At 40.9% G+C, this 23,425-nt stretch overlaps 3 protein-coding genes across 6 annotated transcripts in view; 2 read left to right on the top strand and 1 right to left on the bottom strand.

The window, feature by feature from the left end:
* The window catches only part of USF3 (upstream transcription factor family member 3), a 34,212-nt gene extending 27,704 nt beyond the window's left edge, over positions 1-6,508 (top strand). Inside the window, exons 5-6 of one of the 2 annotated variants that reach the window (XM_042448366.1) lie at positions 3,375-3,452; positions 5,177-6,508. In XM_042448366.1, coding sequence (XP_042304300.1) covers positions 3,375-3,403 — 29 coding nt within the window. In that variant the 3' untranslated portion in view covers positions 3,404-3,452; positions 5,177-6,508. Of the gene's footprint in view, positions 1-3,374; positions 3,453-4,916 lie in introns of both variants that reach the window. The other variant, XM_042448365.1, reaches the window with a different exon arrangement.
* Positions 1-23,425, top strand: part of NAA50 (N-alpha-acetyltransferase 50, NatE catalytic subunit) — a 293,674-nt gene that overhangs the window by 81,893 nt on the left and 188,356 nt on the right. The gene's annotated exons all lie outside the window — the stretch shown is intronic.
* Positions 6,588-23,425, bottom strand: part of SIDT1 (SID1 transmembrane family member 1) — a 75,399-nt gene continuing 58,561 nt past the window's right edge. The window contains 8 exon segments of the mRNA XM_042448379.1: positions 6,588-6,849; positions 9,755-9,868; positions 10,314-10,424; positions 11,307-11,412; positions 15,212-15,258; positions 18,262-18,338; positions 21,235-21,249; positions 22,124-22,232. Coding sequence (XP_042304313.1) covers positions 6,787-6,849; positions 9,755-9,868; positions 10,314-10,424; positions 11,307-11,412; positions 15,212-15,258; positions 18,262-18,338; positions 21,235-21,249; positions 22,124-22,232 — 642 coding nt within the window. The 3' untranslated portion in view covers positions 6,588-6,786.

Below are 23,425 nucleotides of genomic sequence, written 5' to 3'. Positions count from 1 at the left end.
GCTGCTTTGGGTCACTTTGGAGGTATGCTGTTTAAATGATGCATGCGTCCTAAGAGTCCGGAAGCTGCACCAATGCTGTGCTCCAGTCCTTAGGACTGTAGCGTGGCTTTGGCATGGCATCCGGCCTCTTAGGACGCATGCATCATTTAAACAACATACCTCCAAAGTGACCCGAAGCAGCTTTATTTTGGCTTGTCTGTATGGGGTCATTATTTGGCCTTAAGGACTGAAGATTGTCCTTTATGGAAATGATAATGTTGTGCCTTGTCTGTGCAATAGCATTTCCTCCACTGCTGATTACTATGAAGCTTTACAGTTTAACCATGTTGTCCTTCCTCCCATTAGTTGGTTAATGCTGTATAGTGAACAGGGGAACGGTTTCCCATTTCTTATGGTAAAGGATTTCATTCTCTGAGTCATACTTTATAAGAACTCAACTGGGTGTTTAAATGATATGTAATAGATTCAAAGAGGGAGATGTGACTTGTGCAAATCATATGGACAGTAAGAGAAATGTTAGAATGTGACATTTTTAGTACTGTAAATTCTGACATAAAAGATAGTTTCTATGCAAAAGATTTTAGGACTCCTCAAATTCCTGTTCAGATCCCCTGTAAATTGTTAGCATATTCCTGGCATACAGATGAAAGAGAAATGCTCAGCTTTTAAACCACCATGAAAAAGGAACCTGTTTTCTCTTCTCTTTTGAGACAAAATAATTTCTTCTCGACTCCTAAGCTTTTTGCTAGGTTCTTCCTTTGCATCAGGCCTGGGAAACCTATGGGACCCCAGATGTTGTTGAGACCTACCGCCCATCTGATCCAACTAGCTTGGCCAGGGGAAATGGTATGATGTAGCTTATCAGCATCTGGAGGGCCATCCCCTGTACCACGCTATCAAGAGGCCTCAGGTCCACAAATGGTAGCGTCTGTGTGAAATTCTCCACAGTGATTTATATTAATCACTTTTCCTGGCATCGCTTTTTCTGATAAAAAAAATTAAAACTTTAAACTTTCAGTGGCATACGCTCAAAGACAATTCTCTGTGGCCTGTTACAGACTGCCAAAATAAAACTGCTTCAGGTCTCTTGGGAGGTATGCTGTTTAAATGATGCATGCACCCTAAGAATCCGGAAGCTGCACCAAAGCTGCCCTCCAGTGCTTAGGAACGGAGTGTGGCTTTAGCGCGACCTCCGGACTCTTAGGACCCATGCATCATTTAAATAGCATACCTCCAAAGAGACCCAAAGCAGCTTTATTTTGGCAGTCTGTAACAGGCCTCTGTGTTTTATTTGTATTAAATCTTACTAGGACTTTCTGGAGATACAGGTATAGTGTATGTGTAGCCACTGTACTTCTGTTCTAAGAGACATGCTTAAGGTCTGTCTTGATGTTGCTGGCAGTGGCAGTTTTGCTGTTGATGGGAATTCTCTTTAGCCGGAGATTGTTACCTTCTACCAAAAGGCCCAGGAGAACAAAGGAATATCTTTTGGAAATCCCTGTTGAAGTCTGCAGATTCAGCCATACCTTCCTTCCTTATTTCAAGCAGCAGTGCTCTTCACTAAAAAGCAAACAAAAAACCATTTTGCAGAATGCCCTGAGCAGGCCGACTTCCTCACTTAGAAAGTTACGTGCGTGTGCATCTTTACCACCCTATTTGACCTATTGCCTCCCAGCTTTCTAACCTCCAGTTTTGTGAACTTAACTAAAATTGTTTGTGTTAAGTAATTGTGTCACACTTTTTTTTCTTATCAGCACTGATGTAAGCAAATGCTTCTAATCACTTGAGAAGATATGTGAAACATTAGGAACTTGATAAATTTATAGGTCTCATGGAATGCTGACTTCTGGATACATGCAGAACTGAACTGTTCTCCTCACTAGCAACCGAGTTGCAGTAGTGAGTTGCATGTCAGTCTAGAAGCTCTAGGGTTGTATAGGTGAGTTGCACTTCGTTTCTTCTGGGAACAAGCAGCCAGGCCTATTTTTTAAAATTGAATCATGTAAGCAGAAATGATAGCTTATCTGTTTCTATCCTGTGGCAAATGTTTATCTCCAAACCTTGCTGTCCTGTCCAGTTCCCTTAACTATGTAACAGAGTGCTCTATGCTCGCCTTTATTTTGAATTGAACAAATGCATTATCTTGATTTGTACCACAGGTTTTCTGTTGTTCATCTTGTTAAAATCAAAGTACTATTTATGACCCCTCCCCAGGTTCTCCAAATCCTGATAAAGAAATGTGTAATGACACTTGTCAGGAACATAACTTATTATTGTAAATAAGATTTTGTTCCGTTTATTTTGACATCTTTTTATAACTTCATTGCATTCTTATGTAAATATTCTCAACAGTGATTTTAATGAAAAATTGTCAGATTTTTTTATTGTGTAACATTTTATTGAATGTAAACAATGTATAGATACAAACAAAATAGTATTTTATTTTAAAAATATACATTTTGTGTGGTTTCGTTTTTGGACGATATACATACTTCTTAGTTCCTCTTCTCCTTCCAGGAAAAAAACACAGTGTATCAGCCTATGCTTAAATCCTATATACTGTATATATATATATATATAGAGAGAGAGAGAGAATTGCACTCAAAAGATTATACATTTGTAAATTCAGAGAAATGTAAAGAATTTCAAGCCAAGATATGTCATTTCTGGTTTTCCACTAATTTTAATTTCTTTGCCAGGATGGATAGGTACATTGATCCACGTAAAACAGTTGCTGCTTTCAAGAAAGCTTACATACCGTATTTACAATGGTATCCATAGCATATACCTTCTGTCCATCAATACTGCTGCTGCTGGTGGATGTTACCTGCCAGAAATACTGGCAACTGCTCTGGAGATCTTGACCAAAAGAAGTCTCATTTGGCTAAGTTTTGGAACAAATCCTCCAGACAGCTTGAATCTCCATTTTTAAAAAGAGATGATGATTATAGGCCCTGAACAACGGGCACCCAAGTATATACTCTGTATGTACTAGGGTTGTTTTGGGGCGTCTCTTTTAGACGCCCGCAACCCTAGTACGTACAAAATGGTGGCGCCTTGTTCATCCATTTTGACATAACAGATGCCTAGCGTCCGCACGTCACATCGCCCAGGTGACATTGCGAGTGTGCCAATGGCGCACTGCAGCATCACTTGCGCACTGCAAAAAGATTTTTGCAGCTGCTTCTGCTGCCGGGAAGCCTTGCCGTTTGGAGGCTTAGGCTTCCCGCCGGCGGAAATGGAGGCAGCGGCAGACCACCCTTTTTGGGAGGTCTGTATCCTGCCAATTATTTATTTATATAGCACCACTGAAGAATGTGATACTTCACAGACTAAAACTTTGGTTCCCCCTGCTCTTCTGCTTCCCATTTCAGGAATGAAAGGAGGGCAGGAGGACAAATGAAGGTGGATGCATGTGTGAGAAGAAGGGGAAGGATGTCAGTATTCTTCAGGTAGGCTTAGATACTTAATGTAGGGTGGATGGGAATACTGAGGGAACAGTACTTTGCACAGAGTTTCTGGTACCAATATAAACTGAGTGAGGCTCTTTCCAATTCATAAGCATTAGCGTTGTGAATTACATAAAGAGATTATTTTTAATGGAGTTGTTATCAAGTGTGGGGACTAACAGCGTGAGGTCATTCCTTTCTCAGCCCGATACCAGACTTATGCAGCAGGTTGGCTGAGAAGAGTTTCTGCATTCTATATGGCTATTGAAGGATGTGACTCCCCATGGGATTTGTGCTATAATAATGGGGAGAAAGTGGGTATGGATGTTTCCTTTAAATACCTGCAAAGCAATCGCATCTGACCCTGAAGTGCATGCAAAATTCCAATAACTAGTATTAGACTAATGTACTTTTTCCAGGTAGGGAGCTTTTGCAGTTGGTATGTGTTGACTGCTGTCAACTGGAGACAGACCAAATATTTTTAAAGGTTCAACTGATACTACTTCAAATAATTAATGCAAGCCTGTATTAATTACAGCAAACCATACTTTTATTCAAAAAGATATATGGTGCCCTGCTATATATACACACACACACACACACACACACACACACACACACACCTGTGCTTAAACAATAAAGCAGGTAGGAATGAAGCAGTGTCTCACTTCAGCCTTTTCTCTCCATTTTAGGTTTCGTAAGCAGTCACCAATAGCAACATTCAAAAGGATTTAGTAATGATTTAAAGGCAAATAACCTGGAATCATAACAGTGCAATACATTCCATTGCCTCTGTCTTTGAGAGAACCAAATCTCATCAAAGAGACTTGTTTTTGTGCAAATTCATTCTTTTTTAGGTTAGACTTAACCATTGCAGTTACAAATGCTTAATAGAGTTACTTAATTGTAACTACAGTGCCCCTCCCATAGATACCAAAATCCATGGATGCTCAAGTACCATTAAATATCATGGCATAATAAAATGGTGTCCCTTCTATAAAATGGCAAAATCAAGGTTTACTTTTGGGGGTTTATATTTCAATATTTTAAAGCCAAGGGTGCTTGAATCTGTGGATACGGAGGGTTGACTGTAATTTGTATTCACTATCCCTGCATATTCACAATTGTAGGCAATAATGTAAGGAATATGTAAAAGTTCCCCAATTCTGCTTTTGAGGGTTCAGTGTGAACAATCTAAGGCCTGTTACAGACTGCCAAAATAAAGCTGCTTCGGGTCTCTCTGGAGGTATGCTGTTTAAATGATGCATGCACCCTATGAATCCGGAAGCTGCACCAAAGCTGCACTCCAGTGCTTAGGAATGGAGTGTGGCTTTGGTGCGACCTCTGGACTTTTAGGACCCATGCATCATTTAAATAGCATACCTCCAAAGAGACCCAAAGCAGCTTTATTTTGGCAGTCTGTAACAGGCCCATGTTTGTTTTCCTGTTGTTTCTAACCCTCTCCAGCCATCAGTCTGTGCGAGGAGGAACCCTCAATTGGCATACTGGAGATCATTGGCAAGATGTGGGTGGAAAAGTCAGCCTGCTGTGTCCCAGTTAACTGGGGAACAGGCCTCCACTGCTTACAGCAGTTGCTGCCCAGGATTGGGGGACAGTTTGGGACAGGAGATGCTGTTTAGTTAAGTATACCTATATGTGATTCTAACTAATCTAGAATCTGAGCTTTGATTCATATTTCATCTTTCTTCTATTGAATCTTATTGTAGGTTCCCAAAAAGAGCAGACCCAAATCTTGATCAACCAACACTTGAATCAGTGGGTCATCGCTCATTCTTTTTACATTTCATCATTTCAAAATCAAAAGGACAATAAAAGCACATTCTCAAAGAAGTTCAAGAGTGGGGATGCAGATAAACATAATAAAGCTATATCATTATGCTGGTGATATCTTCTCCATTATTCCCATGTCAGGTTGGTCTAGTTTATATATACAGTATATGGATCCATGGGAATTTTACCCTTGTTAAATCAAAATGGATTTTCCCAGTATTTCAAATGACCTTCCTGTGAGCTTTATAGAGATTCTGCTGTTTATCTTTTTTGAAGCTGGCTGATGAGCAAATGTGAGAAGGAAAATGTGCTTTGAACTATCACGGTCAGTTTGATGGGAACGCTTGGTACGGGGAAGAAAGGAGGGGTAATCCTGAGAATGGGAATGTTTTGGTTTAAAGATAAATGGGGGTCAGCGTGCAAGAATGTTTGAATTGCTGTGTGATTCTAATATACACAATATTAAATTGCCTGAGTCCTGAAAACATGGTTATGCTGTGAACAACTTTGCTTTCTAAATAAAGTTTTCAGAACAGCTGGAGCTTGTGCTTCTGAACTGAAGTTAGGTAGTATATGACAATTGCCTAACTTTATGTAACCACTATAGTTGCATAGCTAAGTAGTGTCTCCCAGCTTCTCCGCCCCACTTTATTTAATGGGTAGTAGCCGCTGTGAAGGACAAGTACTGTTTCCCTCTCAATTAGGAAGAAGCTGACCAATCCTTCCACTCCCTCCAGCACAACTGCCACACCTAGGCTCCCTGTCACAGTTCCTCCATGCTCCTGAGATGGCTGGAAGGAAGGTGGTGGGAACACCAGTTGGCTGCTTTCCAGTCTACAGGGAAACAGAGCCTGGCACTACAAGCAGCCCAGAAAATTGGTTTGGGGGATTTTCACAGTCCCATGTGTATCCCTTAAACTAGAGAATAAGTAGGGATTGTGAATACAAACCAGGTTACTCGTAACTATCTTAATGAATTTCGGCTATAGAGTACTTGTCAGCCTGCACGATGCATGCAACATAAACTAGAGAAACCAAGCTCTGCTGTACAAATACAGGACCTAGCAAGAGACTCACAAACTGAGAACCAAATAAGATATCCTGGAAAACAGTTCAGGGAGATCTGCAAACACCTCAGGATTCAGATTGTCTCCTTTATATACCAGTAGTTTGGCTAACAGACTGATCCAGCTAGTGGCAAGATTTATTTTGCCCTCTTCAGGTTTTCCTAGACCAGTGATGGCGAACCTATGGCACGCGTGCCAGAGGTGGCACTCAGAGCCCTCTCTGTGGGCACATGTGCTGTCGCCCCAGCTCAGGTTTTGCCAGAGTTTGTTACTAGAAAGCCAGAGGGACATGGCACTTTGCAATAAATAAGTGGGTTCTGGGTTGCAGTTTAGGCAGTTGGCCTCTAAAAGGTTCACCATCACTGTTTTAGACTCTAGTTACTCAAGCAAGCTTCTTTCCAATTTGGTCTTGGTGCTCTGTTCCAGCTAACAACACAAGTGTGTTTCAGTGGCAGCATCAAAATAAAAAATGCTATGGTTCAGAACACAGGTATCTTGTCTCTCCGCACAGAATCCAAGTCGTCATCCAGAGTGAGCAGGACCTAGAGGAAAAATGGAAAACATTCCAGTATCTCTTTAAAGGTTTTCTTAATTAGCCCCTTCAGTTGCCAGAAATTTCACTCACCAGTGATGCAGTCTCTGACAAAATGAATCTTCTCCCTATTTGTAGCTGATGCCCAGTAAAAGTAGATCGGTGTGTGTTTGTGTGTGGACTTACAATCAATAGTATCACCATCATGACTAAGTGGTAATCATGAATACGGAACAGTTATCTAGATTTACTGATACCTAACTGTTCCGCATTCATGACGGCTACTTAGTCAGGACTGTGAAACTGTTGTCATGATTGCAATCTCTCCCAACCTACTTACCAGGCATCTGCTGCATTGGGAATAGAAAGGCCATTCTGCTGGCCATAGGAGTGCATGTGCATGGCATTCCTGTCAGATTTGAGGGGCTGTATGGCCTCCAAGTAGCTGGTTCAGAATACTGGTCTTCTGGAACTCAAGGTGGTTTGAACTAAATAGTTATGTAAGCAATAGTTTTCTGCATACACGTTTGCATGCAGGGTGATAAAATGAAGCCTTGCCTGACTCCCTTGCCAGCAGGGAACGGAACCATTCTGTTTCCTCAGATTCTGTTCTCGCTGTAGCCTCTTGTCCTAAGTACAAAGTTCTCATCAAGTCTATCACATGTAGTGGCACTCGCCTGTCTCTAAGGGCCACCCATAATTTTTAATGATCTATGCAGTCAAATAGTCAAAATTCACAAAACAGTGATACCTTTTATGGGTCAACCAAAATGCATAAAATATATGTCACAAGCTTTCAAAGCTCCATTGGCTTCTTCACCATGCAAAAATAATGCAGGAGAAAAAAACTGAGTGTTACTCCCAGGCCTGCCTTTTTTCAAGATGTTGCTGGTGTTGTTCTGAGTATCTATGCAGGTAGGCCACTCCTCCTCATGTTTAAAAGTCCAGGAAACTTAAATTCTATTAGCAAAACAAAAATGTGTTTCCTGCGAGATTCAGGATGTCTTATGTCCTTTGTGAAGTGTCTTTCTCTCATTGCAGGACCCAAGGTTGTTTTAGGGTTGCCATAATGTGTAATGACCCAAATACACACAACACACACACACACACACATCTGGAGGTTTTTAAATTTGACAAGTTGACAGAATATGCGCACACTGCCACCAGTATTTTTTTTTAAAAGGAGGGGGGAAAGTACCCATTCCATTGGCCATTGGCTGTAGGAAATGTCACCTTTAACGAATGTGGAAGTGAATTTGATTGACAGCAAAGGAGCCTTAATTTTAAACCAGTACCGCAAATGTGAACTTCAGAGGGGTAAATTACCCTGATTGAGGTAAAACATAGTGGGCACTTGTTTCCGAACAGATTCGAGGGGAGAGGGGACCGGATCTGCCTAGTTCAATCCAGAGCAAATGGGCAAGTGGGAACGAGGCCTAAGCTTTGTCAAAAGACAAGTTATTTGGTGGAACTTGGACTCTTGTCTTGGCATGAAAAAGGCTTTATGCAGTGCTCCCCAAAAGAACACAACAACTTTTAAAAAACAGTTTTCCCTTTCATGTCCCACTAAAAGATTATCAGGACAACTGATCTGAGCTTCAAAACCTTTGACTACTCAAGCTAACCAGAATGGGAATGTGCTACAGCAACTAGGATAGTCCATCTAATCTGGGAATTTATTCACCTCTAGCGATTCTGTCAGATGTAGATATAAACTATATATGAGTGTTTGAAACTGTACATTGGGGTTACTGTACTTTGTCTGGCCACAGTCCTTGCTCACACACTTTCATATGTCCATTTTAGAGTAAAGAGTTCCAATAGCACTCATTCTTTTCCTCACTATGAGAACCATAGAACAATTCTAGGTCTGCCATATCAGTTTAGAATTGTTCATGGTACAAATGAAGTATGGGGACTGGAAGAAAATCCCACAGCACAAATTTCTTAACTGGATTCTAAGCAAAGGAAATCTTCAGTAATAAGTACTTTTAGAGAACTTTTCATCCAGTGGCTCTCATGATATATGTCAATTTACCAAGGCATACTTTAATGTTTCCATAACATCACTATTTTTGATAATTAAGATCACTATAATTATTTCACTTCGAGGCCTAGCTGGGCCCACATCCATCTCTGTTGTTCCAGTCACTGTTTATGCCTGGGATATGACAACGCATTTTCCATTTAAGCATGTTTCCAAGTTCTATGCGTGTAATCCATAAAGTGTTTCAAATTCAGTTGTCATAATGCTTATTTCTACCAAGTGAAAACAAACACCTAAAAGAGTGCAAGTGTGACTGTTTATATCCTTAACTAGGAGCCACTGATTTAAAACTAAGACTTCTCATTTCAGAAACAGTGTTTACTTCTCTGTTTATGTTACCTTTGGCTTTGAATGGGATTGCCGAAGTGCTCCACTTGAAAAGAACACCAGAAACATGGCTAGTAAACTTCTGTCTGAAATAGTGTCCTTTCCAAATATGAAGCATGAATCTGGTGGTGGTCATGACTAACTTCCTGTGTTGATCTGGGGTCCCTTTACGTATGTGTAAAATCAGTGGCTCCTAGTTAAAGATATATGGCAGTTCAAGGCCCAGAGGCAGCGTGTTTGAAAAGACTGTAAAGAAGATTGGGACTATGGCCCACAGGTCCTGCTTTGGGGCTTCCTGAGGGGTCTTGTTGGACTTTCTCAGAAACAGGATGCAGGGCTAGAAAGGGTTTTGATATGATCCAACAGGCAGTCTCTTAGGATTTGATTTATGCTTGGCTACGATTTCTGTTGCAGACTCATGGAAGCAAAATAAGTCTTAATGTATTGCATAGAGATATACAGTGTGCTATGACATGGAACCAGATGGAGGAAGAAATCTATCTGATATGGCTTTGTTGGGAGACAATAGGGAATGCCTCACCAAGAAGGAGAAGAACAGGGCAGCTGCAGAGAGGAAGTGCCAGACATCATGATCATCGAAGAATTCCAGAAGGATACATGGGCGGTTTTTCTCTCGGGATTCTGCTGGAGTTTCCTGAAGAAAAGAGGGGAACAGCCAGTCATTTCTATGTGTCTCCTAAATATTCTATACCTGTAAAGCTGACTGAAACTTGAAATGTGATAGCACTATCTGTCTACCTCAGAAGCAAAATGCAGCACCAAAAGCACAGTTGTTGAAAAACAACAACCAGATGCAGTTTATTTTTCAGATGGTGCTCATGTGTCCAGATATCTTGAACGTACGCTCTGTCAAATCCCCTCAGGTTGCATGAAACTGGAGCTACATGAAAGCATACTCACTAACTACTCACTAGATCCTAGAATAGTTTATAATATGAAAGTACTCCAGGGTATCCCTGACTGAGCACCCATAGAACAGTCATTTGGGTCCCTCCTAGGAGAAAGGCAGGATATAAACAAGATTTGAAAAAATTTCAGCAGCAAGAGGGTGGGGGGAGAGAAAAAGGCAATAAACTTACCTCCCAGCTGCTCAGGTTTTGGAAGAAGAAATAAAGGGCTGTAGCCCAAACCACAGCAGTGGCCACAATACAGAAAAGGGGAAGGGGCAGAAGCCTCTCTGAGCTGCGGAGCTAGAAAAAGAAAAGCCATAAAGTAATCATTACAGTAATGCAGTAATGATATTTGAGTGGGCGCTTCACTGGAACCTGGAATTATTGGTACACACACTTGAAGCCCAAATCTCAGGCCATCCAGCTCTCCTGGGCTCTTCTTCACATTGGAGGGTGAAAAAAATTGGTGTGTGTGTGTTTTACTCTGTATTCCTTTATTGTAGCTATACTACTCTAGCCCTTCATAGATTAGTCAGTAGTACGGTTTCAGCACCTGTGATGTCCCTCCCTCCCTCCTTTTTTTATTTTGAGAGAAAGCTTGCATTGAACTGTGCAGTTGTTTTTCAGAAAACTGCACAGTTCCAAGTAAAACTGCATGTTTTTCACTGTGAATGCTTTATATTAAAATAATGACCTGTTACAGACTGCCAAAATAAAGCTGCTTCGGGTCCCTTTGGAGATATGCTATTTAAATGATGCATGGGTCCTAAGAGTTCGGAGGTCGCACCAAAGCCACACTCCATTCCTAAGCACTGGAGGGCAGCTTTTGGTGCAGCTTCCGGATTCTTAGGGTGCATGCATCATTTAAACTGCATACCTCCAAAGAGACCCAAAGCAGCTTTATTTTGGCAGTCTGTAACAGGCAAATGTGTTCTGTGTGGGGTACAGACTCTTTCTTCATAAAAGCAAAACAGAACTAATCAGCATCCAGCCCATGGTCTCTCAACACTGTGGACTCAAATCCAGGAGGTTACATTTATCGTGACCCATGTGTCGACACAACATGATCAGAACTCTGAGAAGAAGCTTGAACAAAAATCCATTTTCCTAACCTCCAACTGAAATATGATGGATAAATATTTTTAAAAACACAAAAAAGGAACATTTGCAGGAACCTCCTACCTTCATGATGACATAAAAGGCAAGATACAACAGAAGATTACAGATAAAGATGCCCAGCAAGTAGGAGGCAAAGTCCTTCGGCCGATATACCAATCCAAAAATGGCACTGAGAAAGAGGAAGGACAAAAGAGCCTTTGTAATCCAAGATATACACACAAAAAAACATGTCTTGCTCTTCTGGATTCATTTGTGTAGAAAAATCTATTAAACTTCTTATGTAATCACACTTTTAGTCATTTAGAAAACAAAACCAAATTGTTTTAATTACAGTCATTATAAAACATCTTGCAGACCCATCTGACTGAAGGACAATTTAGGGCACATCCAGACTGAAAAGTCCCAAATTTTGTTCCTGTTATTTCAGATTTTATGCTAGCTTAAAATAAACTGACCTGATATAAAAAGCCTCTGATCATACCAGGACCTGAAAAAATATTCTGGGATAAATAAAATGTGTATGGATCTCCAAAATAAAACTGGAAAGAACAGCAACATAAGTTGTGATTTTCTGGTCTTACTAATCAATGTGGTTGCAGTCTAAGTTTAGGAATTGAGTAAACCCCAAATCCTACAAGGATTTGTTAGAAAAGTGGTAATGCTTTCTGATAAGTGTCCTACAAACACTTCTGTTGTACATTCACTTGAGAGGTTTATTGTTACGTGAATAAGTGAAAGGATCTTGATTATGGCCTGTTACAGACTGCCAAAATAAAGCTGCTTCGGGTCTCTTTGGAGGTATGCTGTTTAAATGATGCATGGGTCCTAAGAATCCGGAAGCTGCACCAAAGCTGCCCTCCAGTGCTTAGGAATGGAGTGTGGCTTTGGCACGACCTCCGGACTCTTAGGACCCATGCATCATTTAAAGAGCATACCTCCAAAGAGACCCGAAGCAGCTTTATTTTGGCAGTCTGTAACAGGCCTACGTCCTCCAAGTCACCAAAGCAGAAAGGATTTTAGGAGAAACTAACATCCATTATACACCCCAGACACAGGCTAAGCTAACACACATTTTGAGGAGGCAGATATGAAAGGGATCTTTGAATCCCTTTGAATCTCTGTAGTAATAAAGAGGTATAACCTATTTTAGGGGAATAGACTAAACAGGAAAGGAGCATTATACATTCAGGATGTGTATAACTGTGAACAGATCCATGACTTAAATCCTGGAAGCCAAGCGGCAGGCATCTAGGAAAAAATTAAGGGGGAGAGAAACAAAAGGGATGTGGTGGTGGTGATGGTGGTCTACTACAGACCTCCAAGCCAAACTGAGGACTTGAATGAAGCCTTCCTGGAACAGATGACCACACATTCAGAAAGGAGAGCTGTAGTAGTACGTATTGAGGAATTTCAACTGTCCTGATATTTGCTGGAAGTCAAACTCTGCTGGAAATGTAAGGTCCAACAAATTCCTCACAAAGAAAGGAGAAGCCATGCATAGGCATGCATTCTAGACTAAGAAAGCTAATGCCAGTAAACTTAGGGAATTAGTCATAGCAATGCCATGGTCAGCAATACTAACAGAGAAGAAAGTGCATGAAGGATGGGAGTTTCTTAAAAGTCAGATATTGAAGGTACAATTTCAAACAGTTCCAATGAGGAGGAAAAATGAGAGGCGTCTAAAGAAACCAGAACGGATGTTTAAATGATTTCAAACTTAGCTAAGACTCAAAATGGACATGTACAAGAAATGGAAAATGGGGGGAATAGTCAAAGAAGAATGCAAACAAATAGCTAGCATGTGTAGGGTAAAGTCAGAACAGCTAAAGCACAAAATGAGCTCAGGCTTGCTTGAGAGGTTAAAAATAAAAAAAGACTTTTTGGTTATTCCCATAGCAGAAGGAAGAAGAAGGAAATGGTAAGATCTCTGCATGGAGAAGATGGTGAAACACTAACAGGGAACAGAGAAGAGGCAAAGCTACTCAACACCTTCTTTGCCTCTGTCTTTTCTGAAAAGGAAAACTGCTCAACCTGGGGGAAATGATGCAGGAGGAGAAATGCAGCACAGAATAGGTAAAGAAGTAGTACAGGAATGCCTGGCTACTTTAAACAAATTCAAATCTCCATGGACCTTGGCTTCTTGGAACAACTTCCACCATACTCTAGTTTTTTCCCCCAGCCCACATGAGTTTTCTGTTTGCCATTGCTTAAATAGTTTATCATTTGTTAACTTTTTGAAAAAGGCATAGCATTTTAAGAAGTACATTCATTTTTATTGTTGCAATTCAGCCCATTAATAATAATCTCAAATTGTTCTGTTTCTTTAGCTCTTTTTTGATATCACACCAAGTTTTTTTTTAATTGTTGTCAAATAGCTTTAAGTTCTTTCTATTAAATGTAATCCTAAATATTTAATTTTATTCCCACCTTAAATCTGGATTTCTTATCAATTCCAATTCTTCCATCTTCATCATGCTCACTGTCATCATTAAGGTCTTTTCTTTATTAATCTTGAAGCCTAAACATTGGCCAAATTCTTTTAGTGACATTAGAAGTCTCTACATATTATCGCTAGGTTCTTCCAAAAAGTTGACTAAATCCCCACATTACTGCCTTACTGGCATCTCAAACTATATTGGTCGTAGTTCCCCTCTTCATGTTTTCATTGGAGTATAATTTAAGGGCTCAGGTTCTTCAGCTTCCTACCCAAAGTTTCATAAACCTTTATGATATTCTGAAGGCTATATCATGAAGTGTCATTGGTTCCCACTTGCACCAAAAGAAAGGGTAATGTTCAGTGGGATTGATGAATCCTCTCAGTTTCTCTGTAACATTGCGGATTTTTGCCCCAGGGAGACAGCGCACATCATGAGACATATTGTCAGGCCCGCAAACCACTGCTTCTGTCTTCCTCAGCAGGCCTGTCTCATGATGTGTGGTGTCCTCCTGGGGCAAAAACCACCCATACTACCACCACAATATGCCTGCTTTGAAATTTGGCAGAAGCAATTTCATCTGCTGAACTTTCCAAGATCTCATACACATTTTCTGAGGACTCCCAGTGCTATTTTCTTGCTTCTTCTCATTACTACTGATAAGAAAGAGAGCTACAAATCAATTCTGCAGCTCAAAACTTGCAAAATGATCCCTGGTCCTTCTACTTCTATGTGTCACATTTCTCCAAATGTCTACCTCCTGTATATGGGAACTGATCTCCTCCTCAGAGGCATCTCTTGTGTGTTCCTCATCTAGGACAGTCTGCTCCACTCTATCCAAGAAGATCTCATGCTCCCTAATATGCAGAAGAGTGGATAAATGAGCTTCAAGTTGTTGGGCCTTCTCTTCCAACAAGACAACCAACATGCCTCTTGCTACAGGTATAGTTACACACATTCTTCAGCTAGAACACAAACATGCCACACCTCTTGCAAATGACTGCAGCAGCCCTCTCACTATCCCATAGTTAATGGTCCTAAGCAGGCACTGAAATGGAACTCAGGATCTCTCCCTCAAAACACCCCTACTAAGCAACCACACAAACTGCCTATTGGCCTTGCCTGTTAGCAGAACCTCTGTTCAAGTCTTATGATATGATTGCATGTGCCTTGTGGCTCTCAGAGACTGAGCTGAAAAGATTGGGGCAGGAGTCAAACAGAGCTACTGGTTGTTCACTCCCCCCAAAGGAAGTCAATGTCAACCAAAGCCCCAACCTCTTAGGGCGTGTGGTCAGGAAGAGCACACAGCCACAAACAAGCAAAATCCCCCATTAACACCTTTACAAACCCCTCAAAGAGTCAAAGATGACCCACACAACACATCTTCTGCTTTCTCTTCAAAAACTGAGAAGTCTAGAGTAAGCACCTTTCGTAGATCAGAATTTTGGAAGCCAGTCCATTGCATTATTCGTTGTCAAAGAATTCTGATTACAATCTCAAATCATGCTAAATACACACATATTTGCTACTTACAAGGACCAGTTCACCAGGTTTCCAACAACAAGCAGTACCATTCTGTCCTATAGGGAAGCAATAACAAAGAAGTGTGTATTTAAAATAACTGTAGTCATTGTAATCATAGCCATTGCAGTTGGAGGCACACACATCTAAGGCATGGTCCACCCATACCGGAGGACCAAATGCTTGTGTATATGCATTTCAAAATCTTCTTTGCAGGCATCTATCCATTTTTTAAAGTTCCAGAATTAAACCTTTACTTATCTCTTGATTGAAAATCAGTGAGGCTTAATATTCACATGACATTTACATGTTTAAGTGTCATCTAAATATTAAATAGATCACTGATTTTCAGTCAGGAGATAAGTATAGCTTTAACTCTGGGACATTAAAAAATGGATAGCTGTACATAAGCATTTAGTCCTCCAGTTGTTTAAGATAACAACTCCCACAACTTCTTGCCATTTACCAGGCTGGCTGGGAGTTCCAATAGACCAAAGGTTCCCCATCCCTGGTTTAAACAAATCACAATTCACAGGGTTTGGATTTCACAGAGAACTGGTTTATTAAACCAGATGTTAAATCTTATAATCAGCTCTTTGCAGCTGCAAAAATGAAGAAGCAGGGAGCAGCCAAATGTGAAATTAATCCTCCAACTAGCTGATAAAATAGGAAATCAAGGTATCTGGTAAAGTCTGGACTAGAAGCCACAGAACAAGAGGACCAGCAATAATGTTTGTTTAATGATGTGTCTTCTGCACCTATATCAAGATGGGGATAGTTTAACTGACTTCACAGTTTAGTGAAGTTGAAGGTTAGGGAAGGCTTCTGCCTTTATGCTGTTCCTGATCAAAGCTGGGTGCTTGAAGCCAGGGGGTATTCAGCTCCCATTCTCCATGGGCTAGTTTTGTTAAAATTCTTGCTCCTTTATACTACATGGAAATAAAACAGATGTTGCTGTTGCACTAGATTAACCAGGATAAAGAATGCCTTTCCCAAAACATCCTTAAAAGTTCATGGCTGCAGTGAGATGTAAATCCTGGCTTTCTGATTCAATGCTCATACTCTTAATTATTATGCAGTCATGCCTTGCTATCTGTGGGCTTGTCATCTGTGGATTGGAGCATGTGTGGATGGCCCCACCCTGTCCCCCTAAATGGCAGAAACACATGTGGCCATGCTAATGTGCTGCCAATAAGAGGAATGGTACTTCAGGTCCTACGATATTTGGCAGCCATGGAGCGATCCGGAACAGAACCCCCATGGATACGAAGGACCGACTGTTCTACACCATGTTTCCTTGAGCCAAATGAGGAAGAACATCTTCCATATCTCACCCCCTGCATCTTCTATCTGAAATTGTAATTTCAAGATAGTTTAGGTCCATGCATCTTGTAAACTACCAATAACATAGATCTGAGTCTACACTGACTCCACCAGTGCTCATCTAACAAGAGACCTGTTTAACTGGTACAAAAGTCCTTAATCATGGTTAATCATACGTGATGCAGTCACATGGAGACATGGAGACAGAATAATGGTGGCCAGTAGTAGCCTGACATTTCCAACTGGAGGATTGGTGATCTTCAACACAGAAACTACTGCAAGTCTTGTCTTATTGACTGAGGACAAAAGACCAGTGAAACTTGTCACTAGGTGGTTGGTAATCAAAACTCAATAAACAGTCACTCCTGATACGCAGAGATTAACAGACAAGGAAGCTTGAGCAGGTCCAAAAGACAGAAAAGGTAAGCAGTTTGTAAATGCTTCCATGACTGCAGCTATAGGTGTTCCTAAGATACGGTAAGTACCATATCTGATAATGCTGGTGCTGCTATTCACCTTGGCTTTTAGGCAACATCCTTCCTCCTGCTTGTCCTGCCTTGTCTCCTAATGGCCATCATTAAAAATGAACTTGTTACTTCTTCTTCACACCCACAAAGTTTTGCATTCTCACACACAACAGGTTTATATAGATCTGTCCCTGGACTATCCAAGCATCTGAGGAAGTAGGCTCAAGTCTACAAAAGATCTGTTACTACCCTCTCTCTTTCAGTTAGTCTCAAGGATGTCAATAGACCTCTTGGCATACTGATTTTCCAGACTAACATGGCTGTCTTTGAATGCTGATGATAGTTAGGATATTAGATAAATACCTGTTATAAAGGAGTGGTTCAAAATGCTGTGGCCAGGCTGCTAACTGGGCCTGGTTACAGAGAACATATAACCTCCTCTTGAAACAGCTTTGTTGGCTACCGGTTCATTGCTGGACACAATTCAAAGTACTGGTTATGCTGTATCAAGCCCTAAATGGCTTGATACACTCTCTGAAAGACCCTAACACCTTCTATGAGCATGCTTGAGTTTTAGGATCGTTGAGGGAGGGCTTTCTCTTGGTCCCACAACCATCATGCGTATGTTTAGAGAAGACAAAAGAGACAGACGTTTCAGTGGCTGCTCTGAGACTGTGGAATATCCTTCAATGGAAAGCTAGGTTGGCTACCTCTCTGCTGTCAGGTGAAGACGTTTCTGTTACTTAGGCTTTTGTTCATTAATGGTCTGTTATAGAAAATCTTTTAATTGGGATGTATTGTATTATACTTTTATCTTTATTATAGTATTAACTGTCCTTTTAAAATGTCTAAAATTAATGTTTTAATATGATTGTTTAATGGCTTTTAACTTTTGTACTATTGTTTTAACTCAAATTGTGAACCAGCTCTAGTCCCATACTGGGAGAAAGTTAGAATATAAAGAAAAGAAAAGAAAAGAAAACCTGACACTCTCACTCAGGGAGACCTGTCTCAACTTCTTCCAAACAGTTTATCTACAGCTCCTTGGGGGAAGAGAAGAGCATGCATTTGCCATCTGCATTTCTACACTTAAAATTGTTGTTTATTCAGTGTTAAAGATTTTCAAGCCCTATTGGTTTCATGTAATTAGTAGCTCTTTAAAAAACCATATCACTGTTCTTTTTGTGTGTGTGTGACTCATTTATACATGGTCAAGCAGAAAGCAAAACAAGTAGTTCTGAAAACTTTCCAGCAGGCGTCTGCAATTCTTACCATGTACATCGGTCGGCTGCACTGCTGGACGCAGTCTGTGTACAGCACCATCATTGCGCGCTGGAAAATCCCAGAGTCTGCCAAAGAAAATAGCACAGAGTACAGTGGACACTTGTTATACACTGGGGTTTGGTTCCAAGATCCCCCATGTATAACAAAATCCGTGTATGCTCAAGTATATAATGACATAGCAAAATGGTGTCCCTTATAAAAAAAATGGAAAATCAAGGTTTGATATTTGAAATTTATACTTTTTTTTGAACATTTTCAAATCATGTATGCTTGAATCCATGTAGAAGAAATCTGTATATAAGAAAGGCTGACTGTAGTTCACTGGCAGTCAGGTTGCTGACACCAACAGCACAAGGAACAGAGGCCTGTTACAGACAGCCAAAATAAAGCTGCTTCGAGTCACAGTGGAGGTATGGTGTTTCAATGATGCATGCGTCCTAAGAGTCCGCACAAAAGCCACGCTCCAGCCCTAAGATTGGGTGGCTTTGGTGTGTTCTGGATCTTAGGACGCATGCATCATTGAAACACCATACCTCCACTGTGATTCGAAGCAGCTTATTTTGGCTGTCTGTAACAGGCCAGAGAAGGGAAGACTAATCAAGATCTACCAAGATCCACCTAAAAGAGGCTGCTGAAATGACAGAAGCCTAAGATAACCAGCAGTAAATTTAATGTCGAATAATCATGAGTCCTACAGTTCTGCCACTAAAATAAACAGATTTAAATGGGCTCAGAGGTGCCTGCATTTTGCATCTTGCTCCTATTGAAGAAATTTTAGGTTCTAGCAAAAATCAAAAATTGAACAGCCTCTGCTTGGTGCAAAGATATATATAGCAATACTGTGAGAATGTTAGCTTACATGACTGCTGTTTGCTAAAAACCTAATGATGTGATGAAGATGCATTTTCCCAGCAACTAAAGAGAGCAGAGGGGGGCTTTGTGACTTGTGATTTGGATTTCTGGAGTGCAAATTGATATGGATTTGAGAAATGACAACTGATTAAAATACATGGGTAGAATACTAGCAACATAGTGTAGGGTTTGAGCGTTTGACTATGACCGCTGGATACAGGGTTCAAATTCCCACTCAGCCATGGAAACCCACTGGGTGACCTTGGGCAAGTCACACTCTCTCAGTCTCAGAGGAAGGCACTGAAAAACTCCTCTGAACACTTGCCAAGAAAACCTCATGATAAGAGTCACTGGAGAGTTGCCGTAGTCAGAAATGACTTGAAGGCACACACAAGAATGTTGACTAAGGCCTGTTACAGACTGCCAAAATAAAGCTGCTTTTGTCTCTTGGAGGTATGCGTTTAAATGATGCATGCGTCCTAAGAATCCGGAGCTGCACCAAAGCTGCACTCAGTGCTTAGGAATGGAGTGTGGCTTTGGCGTGACCTCTGGACTCTTAGGACCCATGCATCATTTAAACAGCATACCTCCAAAGAGACCCGAAGCAGCTTTATTTTGGCAGTCTGTAACAGGCCAATGACTAAGAGAACACAAAACATTTTAGTTCCCACTCCTTTTAAGAGTATAATATGACATACTGATCTTAAGGCCCTATACAATTGGGACTTTTGCATGAATTTGCCTGAGCGTCTCTATCATCAGCATCAACATCAGCATCATCTGAGACCCATTACTGGGTGCTCCCTTCCTAGATTAAGACAGGCAGTAAGTGGGAACAGTATTTTTTTAGCTACCGTGCCCTGACTATGGAATGCTCAGTAGGCATGAATGGCTTACCTGGAGCTCACATGAAGGCTGTCAGAGCCTTTAGGTCAGTGGTTCCCAACCTGTGGGTCGGGACCCCTTTGGGGGTCGAATGACCCTTTCACAGGGGTCACTTAAGACCATTGTAAAACACATATTTGCATGTAGCAATGAAAATAATGTTATGGTTGGGGGTCACCACAACATGAGAAACTGTATTAAAGGGTCGTGGCATTAGGAAGGTTGGGAACCACTGCTTTAGGTAAATTCAGGTACTCCTATGACCTCTTGTTTGTCCCAGGACTTGTAAACATTTTAACTGTGATACTGTCATTCTGTTCTATTTTAGCTGCTTTGTTTTTGTTTTTTGCTACCATGGCAAGTTCTGCAGATCACATTTAAAAACTTAGTCATTCCCCTAATTTGAAAATTGCATTGGAAATTTTTAAACTCAAAGGTAGCATGGAAATGTTTTAAAGAGTGAAGTCACAATAATGGCCTGCATCTTACTGACTAGTCCCAACCAGCACACACTGCCTGACACCATTTTTGAATGATGAACCAACAAGCAGGTAAATCCTATTAATTCTAAAAAAATAATAATACTAAAAAAGTAGTCATCCCTTAGAAGGTATATGCTTGTTAGGATATTAAATATTTGCAAGTATGGATGTGCCCACCACAGTATACTTGAAGACACTGTCAAGGTATCTGGCACCAGTTACCAGAGAGAAGGTAAGCAACTGTGACAGATTACAGACCACTTTTATAACCCAGGAATCTTTGTGGACTATGTAGACTTCCAAAATTGCCCCCCAAACAACAACAACCCCCTGAGTCCATGTCTTGTTTTAAACAAGCCCTGCAACCTATTTAAACAGAGTCATCCAGGAGAGGCAATTCCCCAGGTATCTGAGGAAGGGAAGTCCTGACCAGCCTGGAGAGGTTGAGGGCAGCCAAAACAGCACTGGTGTTTCGACTGCATCCTGCAGCTTACTCTACTACATCTGGCCACAGCACCATTGGTTAAAAAAAGTCTGAAAACCCTTTGCTAACCTGTCACCCTCCAATATCTTAGACTGCAGTCTGTTTCATCCATAACTAGTGGGGCTGGATGGCTGATGGCAGAGATCTCAGGTGAGGGAAATGCAGTTTAGAAAAGGAAGAGCATGCTTCCTGTGCTGGCTGCTTAAGGTCCATGCTTGCAGAGTCTAAATGGGAAAGGGGAACACAAGGGCTCATTACCTGGATCAGAGACATCTGAGGCAAAGAGAAGCAAAAGAGGAAGGAAAAACAACACATGAGAAGAGGAGTACACTGTCACACAATGCAAGACCACAACAGACATGCTGCAGCTTGGAAAGGGGTCCTGAAAATGCCTACCAAAGCAGACTACGCACACCCACACACACCAACCCTGAGCATCACTGAGCAGGGGAAGGAAAGATGCCTTGGCAATGATCAGTCACATAGCACAGCTATGGAGTTCAGATAAAAGATGAAGCCAGGACCAGATTCTTTAGAGAGCTGGAATACAATTCCCTAGACCTATTTATTGAGACAATAAATAGAAATATCAACCTGCCATCTTAATTCTCATTTCATATATCTGACAGTGATACAAGAAACAAACTCCATCCCCTCATTCCCACATCTGTCTGCAACCCTAAAGTCAATAGGCAATGGTGACCACCAGATAATGTTGGACTGCACCACCAATAAGCCTTAGTCAGCAGAGTCAATACAGTGGTGCCTCGGGTTACGAAATTAATTCGTTCCGCCGCCGCTTTCGTAACCCGAAAAGCATTCGCAAGCCGAAATGCCATAGGCGCTAATGGGGAAAAGCCGCGATTTCGTGCGAAAAAGCGCCGAAAAGCACCAAAAATTTTTTCGTAACCCGAAATAACCTTCGTAACCCGGAACAGTTTTTTTTAATGGATTTTTTTCGTAACCCGGAAATTTCGTAAGGCGGCGCATTCGTATCCCGGGGTACCACTGTAGTGTGGTATGCTTGGAACTGCAGTCCAACTCATGGAAGACCACAGCTGTTCTCCCAATTTAGAGATATCACTGGATTTTCATTAATCCCTCCAAAATAAATACCTCCAGATGGGCCAGAGTGCCTTTCACTTACCTATGTTGAAACGACCCATGTAGTAGATCTGGGTGCTGAGACCAAGTGAGGCAACAACATGGATAAGTGAGAAGAGGACCCAAAACCACACAGAATTTTTTCCAAAAACCTGGAACAAACAAAGCAGAACAACAGCAATAACAAAATACTGAGTTTTGTTCAATACTACACCCAATTTCCAGCTATGAAAAAGATTTTCCTCTCTTCCATAAATGAGATTAAGATGTGTTGTACAGTACTGTATTCCAAACATAACAAAGGAGGTGTGGGTGAGATGCTTATTCTAATAACCTGGTGTTCAGAAAAAGTCACCCCTTACCAGAAAACCTAAAGAAAAAGAAAAATCTTGCATCTTTTTCAGGAGCAGCAAGTATTCAATAGCTTTATTGTTATTTATTATTATTTTATTTATTTATACCCGATCTTCCTCCCGTTATAGGGACTCAGCTTTCTTCTTGTTTGACAGCAATAAAATCAACAAGGTGGTGTTTTTCAGTAAATTTATTGATTCTGGATTCAATAAAAGTGAAAGAGAACTTTAGAATTGTCTTCAGGAGTTGAAATTCTGAATGAATCTTTATCAATGGTATTATAGCTCAGTGGGAGTGCTTCGCATGTATATGGCTCTAGGTTCAGTTACTGATGTATCCAATTAAAAGGTCCTCTGGTAACAAAATTGAGAACGAGTTTCTGTCTGGGCTCTTGAAAAGGTGGGACACAGCCTGACTCAGAAAAATGGAGCTTCCTGTATTAACCCCAAAGGCAGAACAAGCAAAAAGGCCAAAGTGGCATGCACCTATTTTTCTGCTACAATGTGAGGAAAGATTGTGCTATTTATTGGATGCATATATGCTAGCGTTCATTCTGCCAGAAAAAGACCTGTGTGGATTTTAATCTGTCACACTAGGAATAACACAGAGATTTCATACACTTTGCACATGAAAACTGATGAATATTTCTAGCTTATTAAGTAATTTTGACCAGAACTTTCATGCTTAGCTAATGTAGTGTCATTTTACTTAGCAACAAAACTTTCAAAGTTCCAGGATGCTTTAGTTTGCAAACCTTAACAGCACTATGGAGAGACAGGCTCCAGTCCAGGGCAGTTCATTTTGCAAGCCAGTTAAATGAAAGTACTAAGGTTTAATCCCCACTTGAGAACTCCCAGGAACAGAAAAAAGACCCTGAAAAGCTTCTACTTTCCCCAGTGGCTGTCCTCTGGCCTCTCCAACTGTGAGAACTCCAGGTCCCTGAGGAGCATGTATATGGCTTGAATGCTTGAACAACTCATAATATCTGTAC

Source organism: Sceloporus undulatus, chromosome 2 (genome assembly GCF_019175285.1).
Source record: "Sceloporus undulatus isolate JIND9_A2432 ecotype Alabama chromosome 2, SceUnd_v1.1, whole genome shotgun sequence".
Taxonomy (NCBI): Eukaryota; Metazoa; Chordata; class Lepidosauria; order Squamata; family Phrynosomatidae; genus Sceloporus; species Sceloporus undulatus.
The sequence above is the reverse complement of the archived record's forward strand: the minus strand, read 5'-3'. Positions and strand labels throughout refer to the sequence as shown.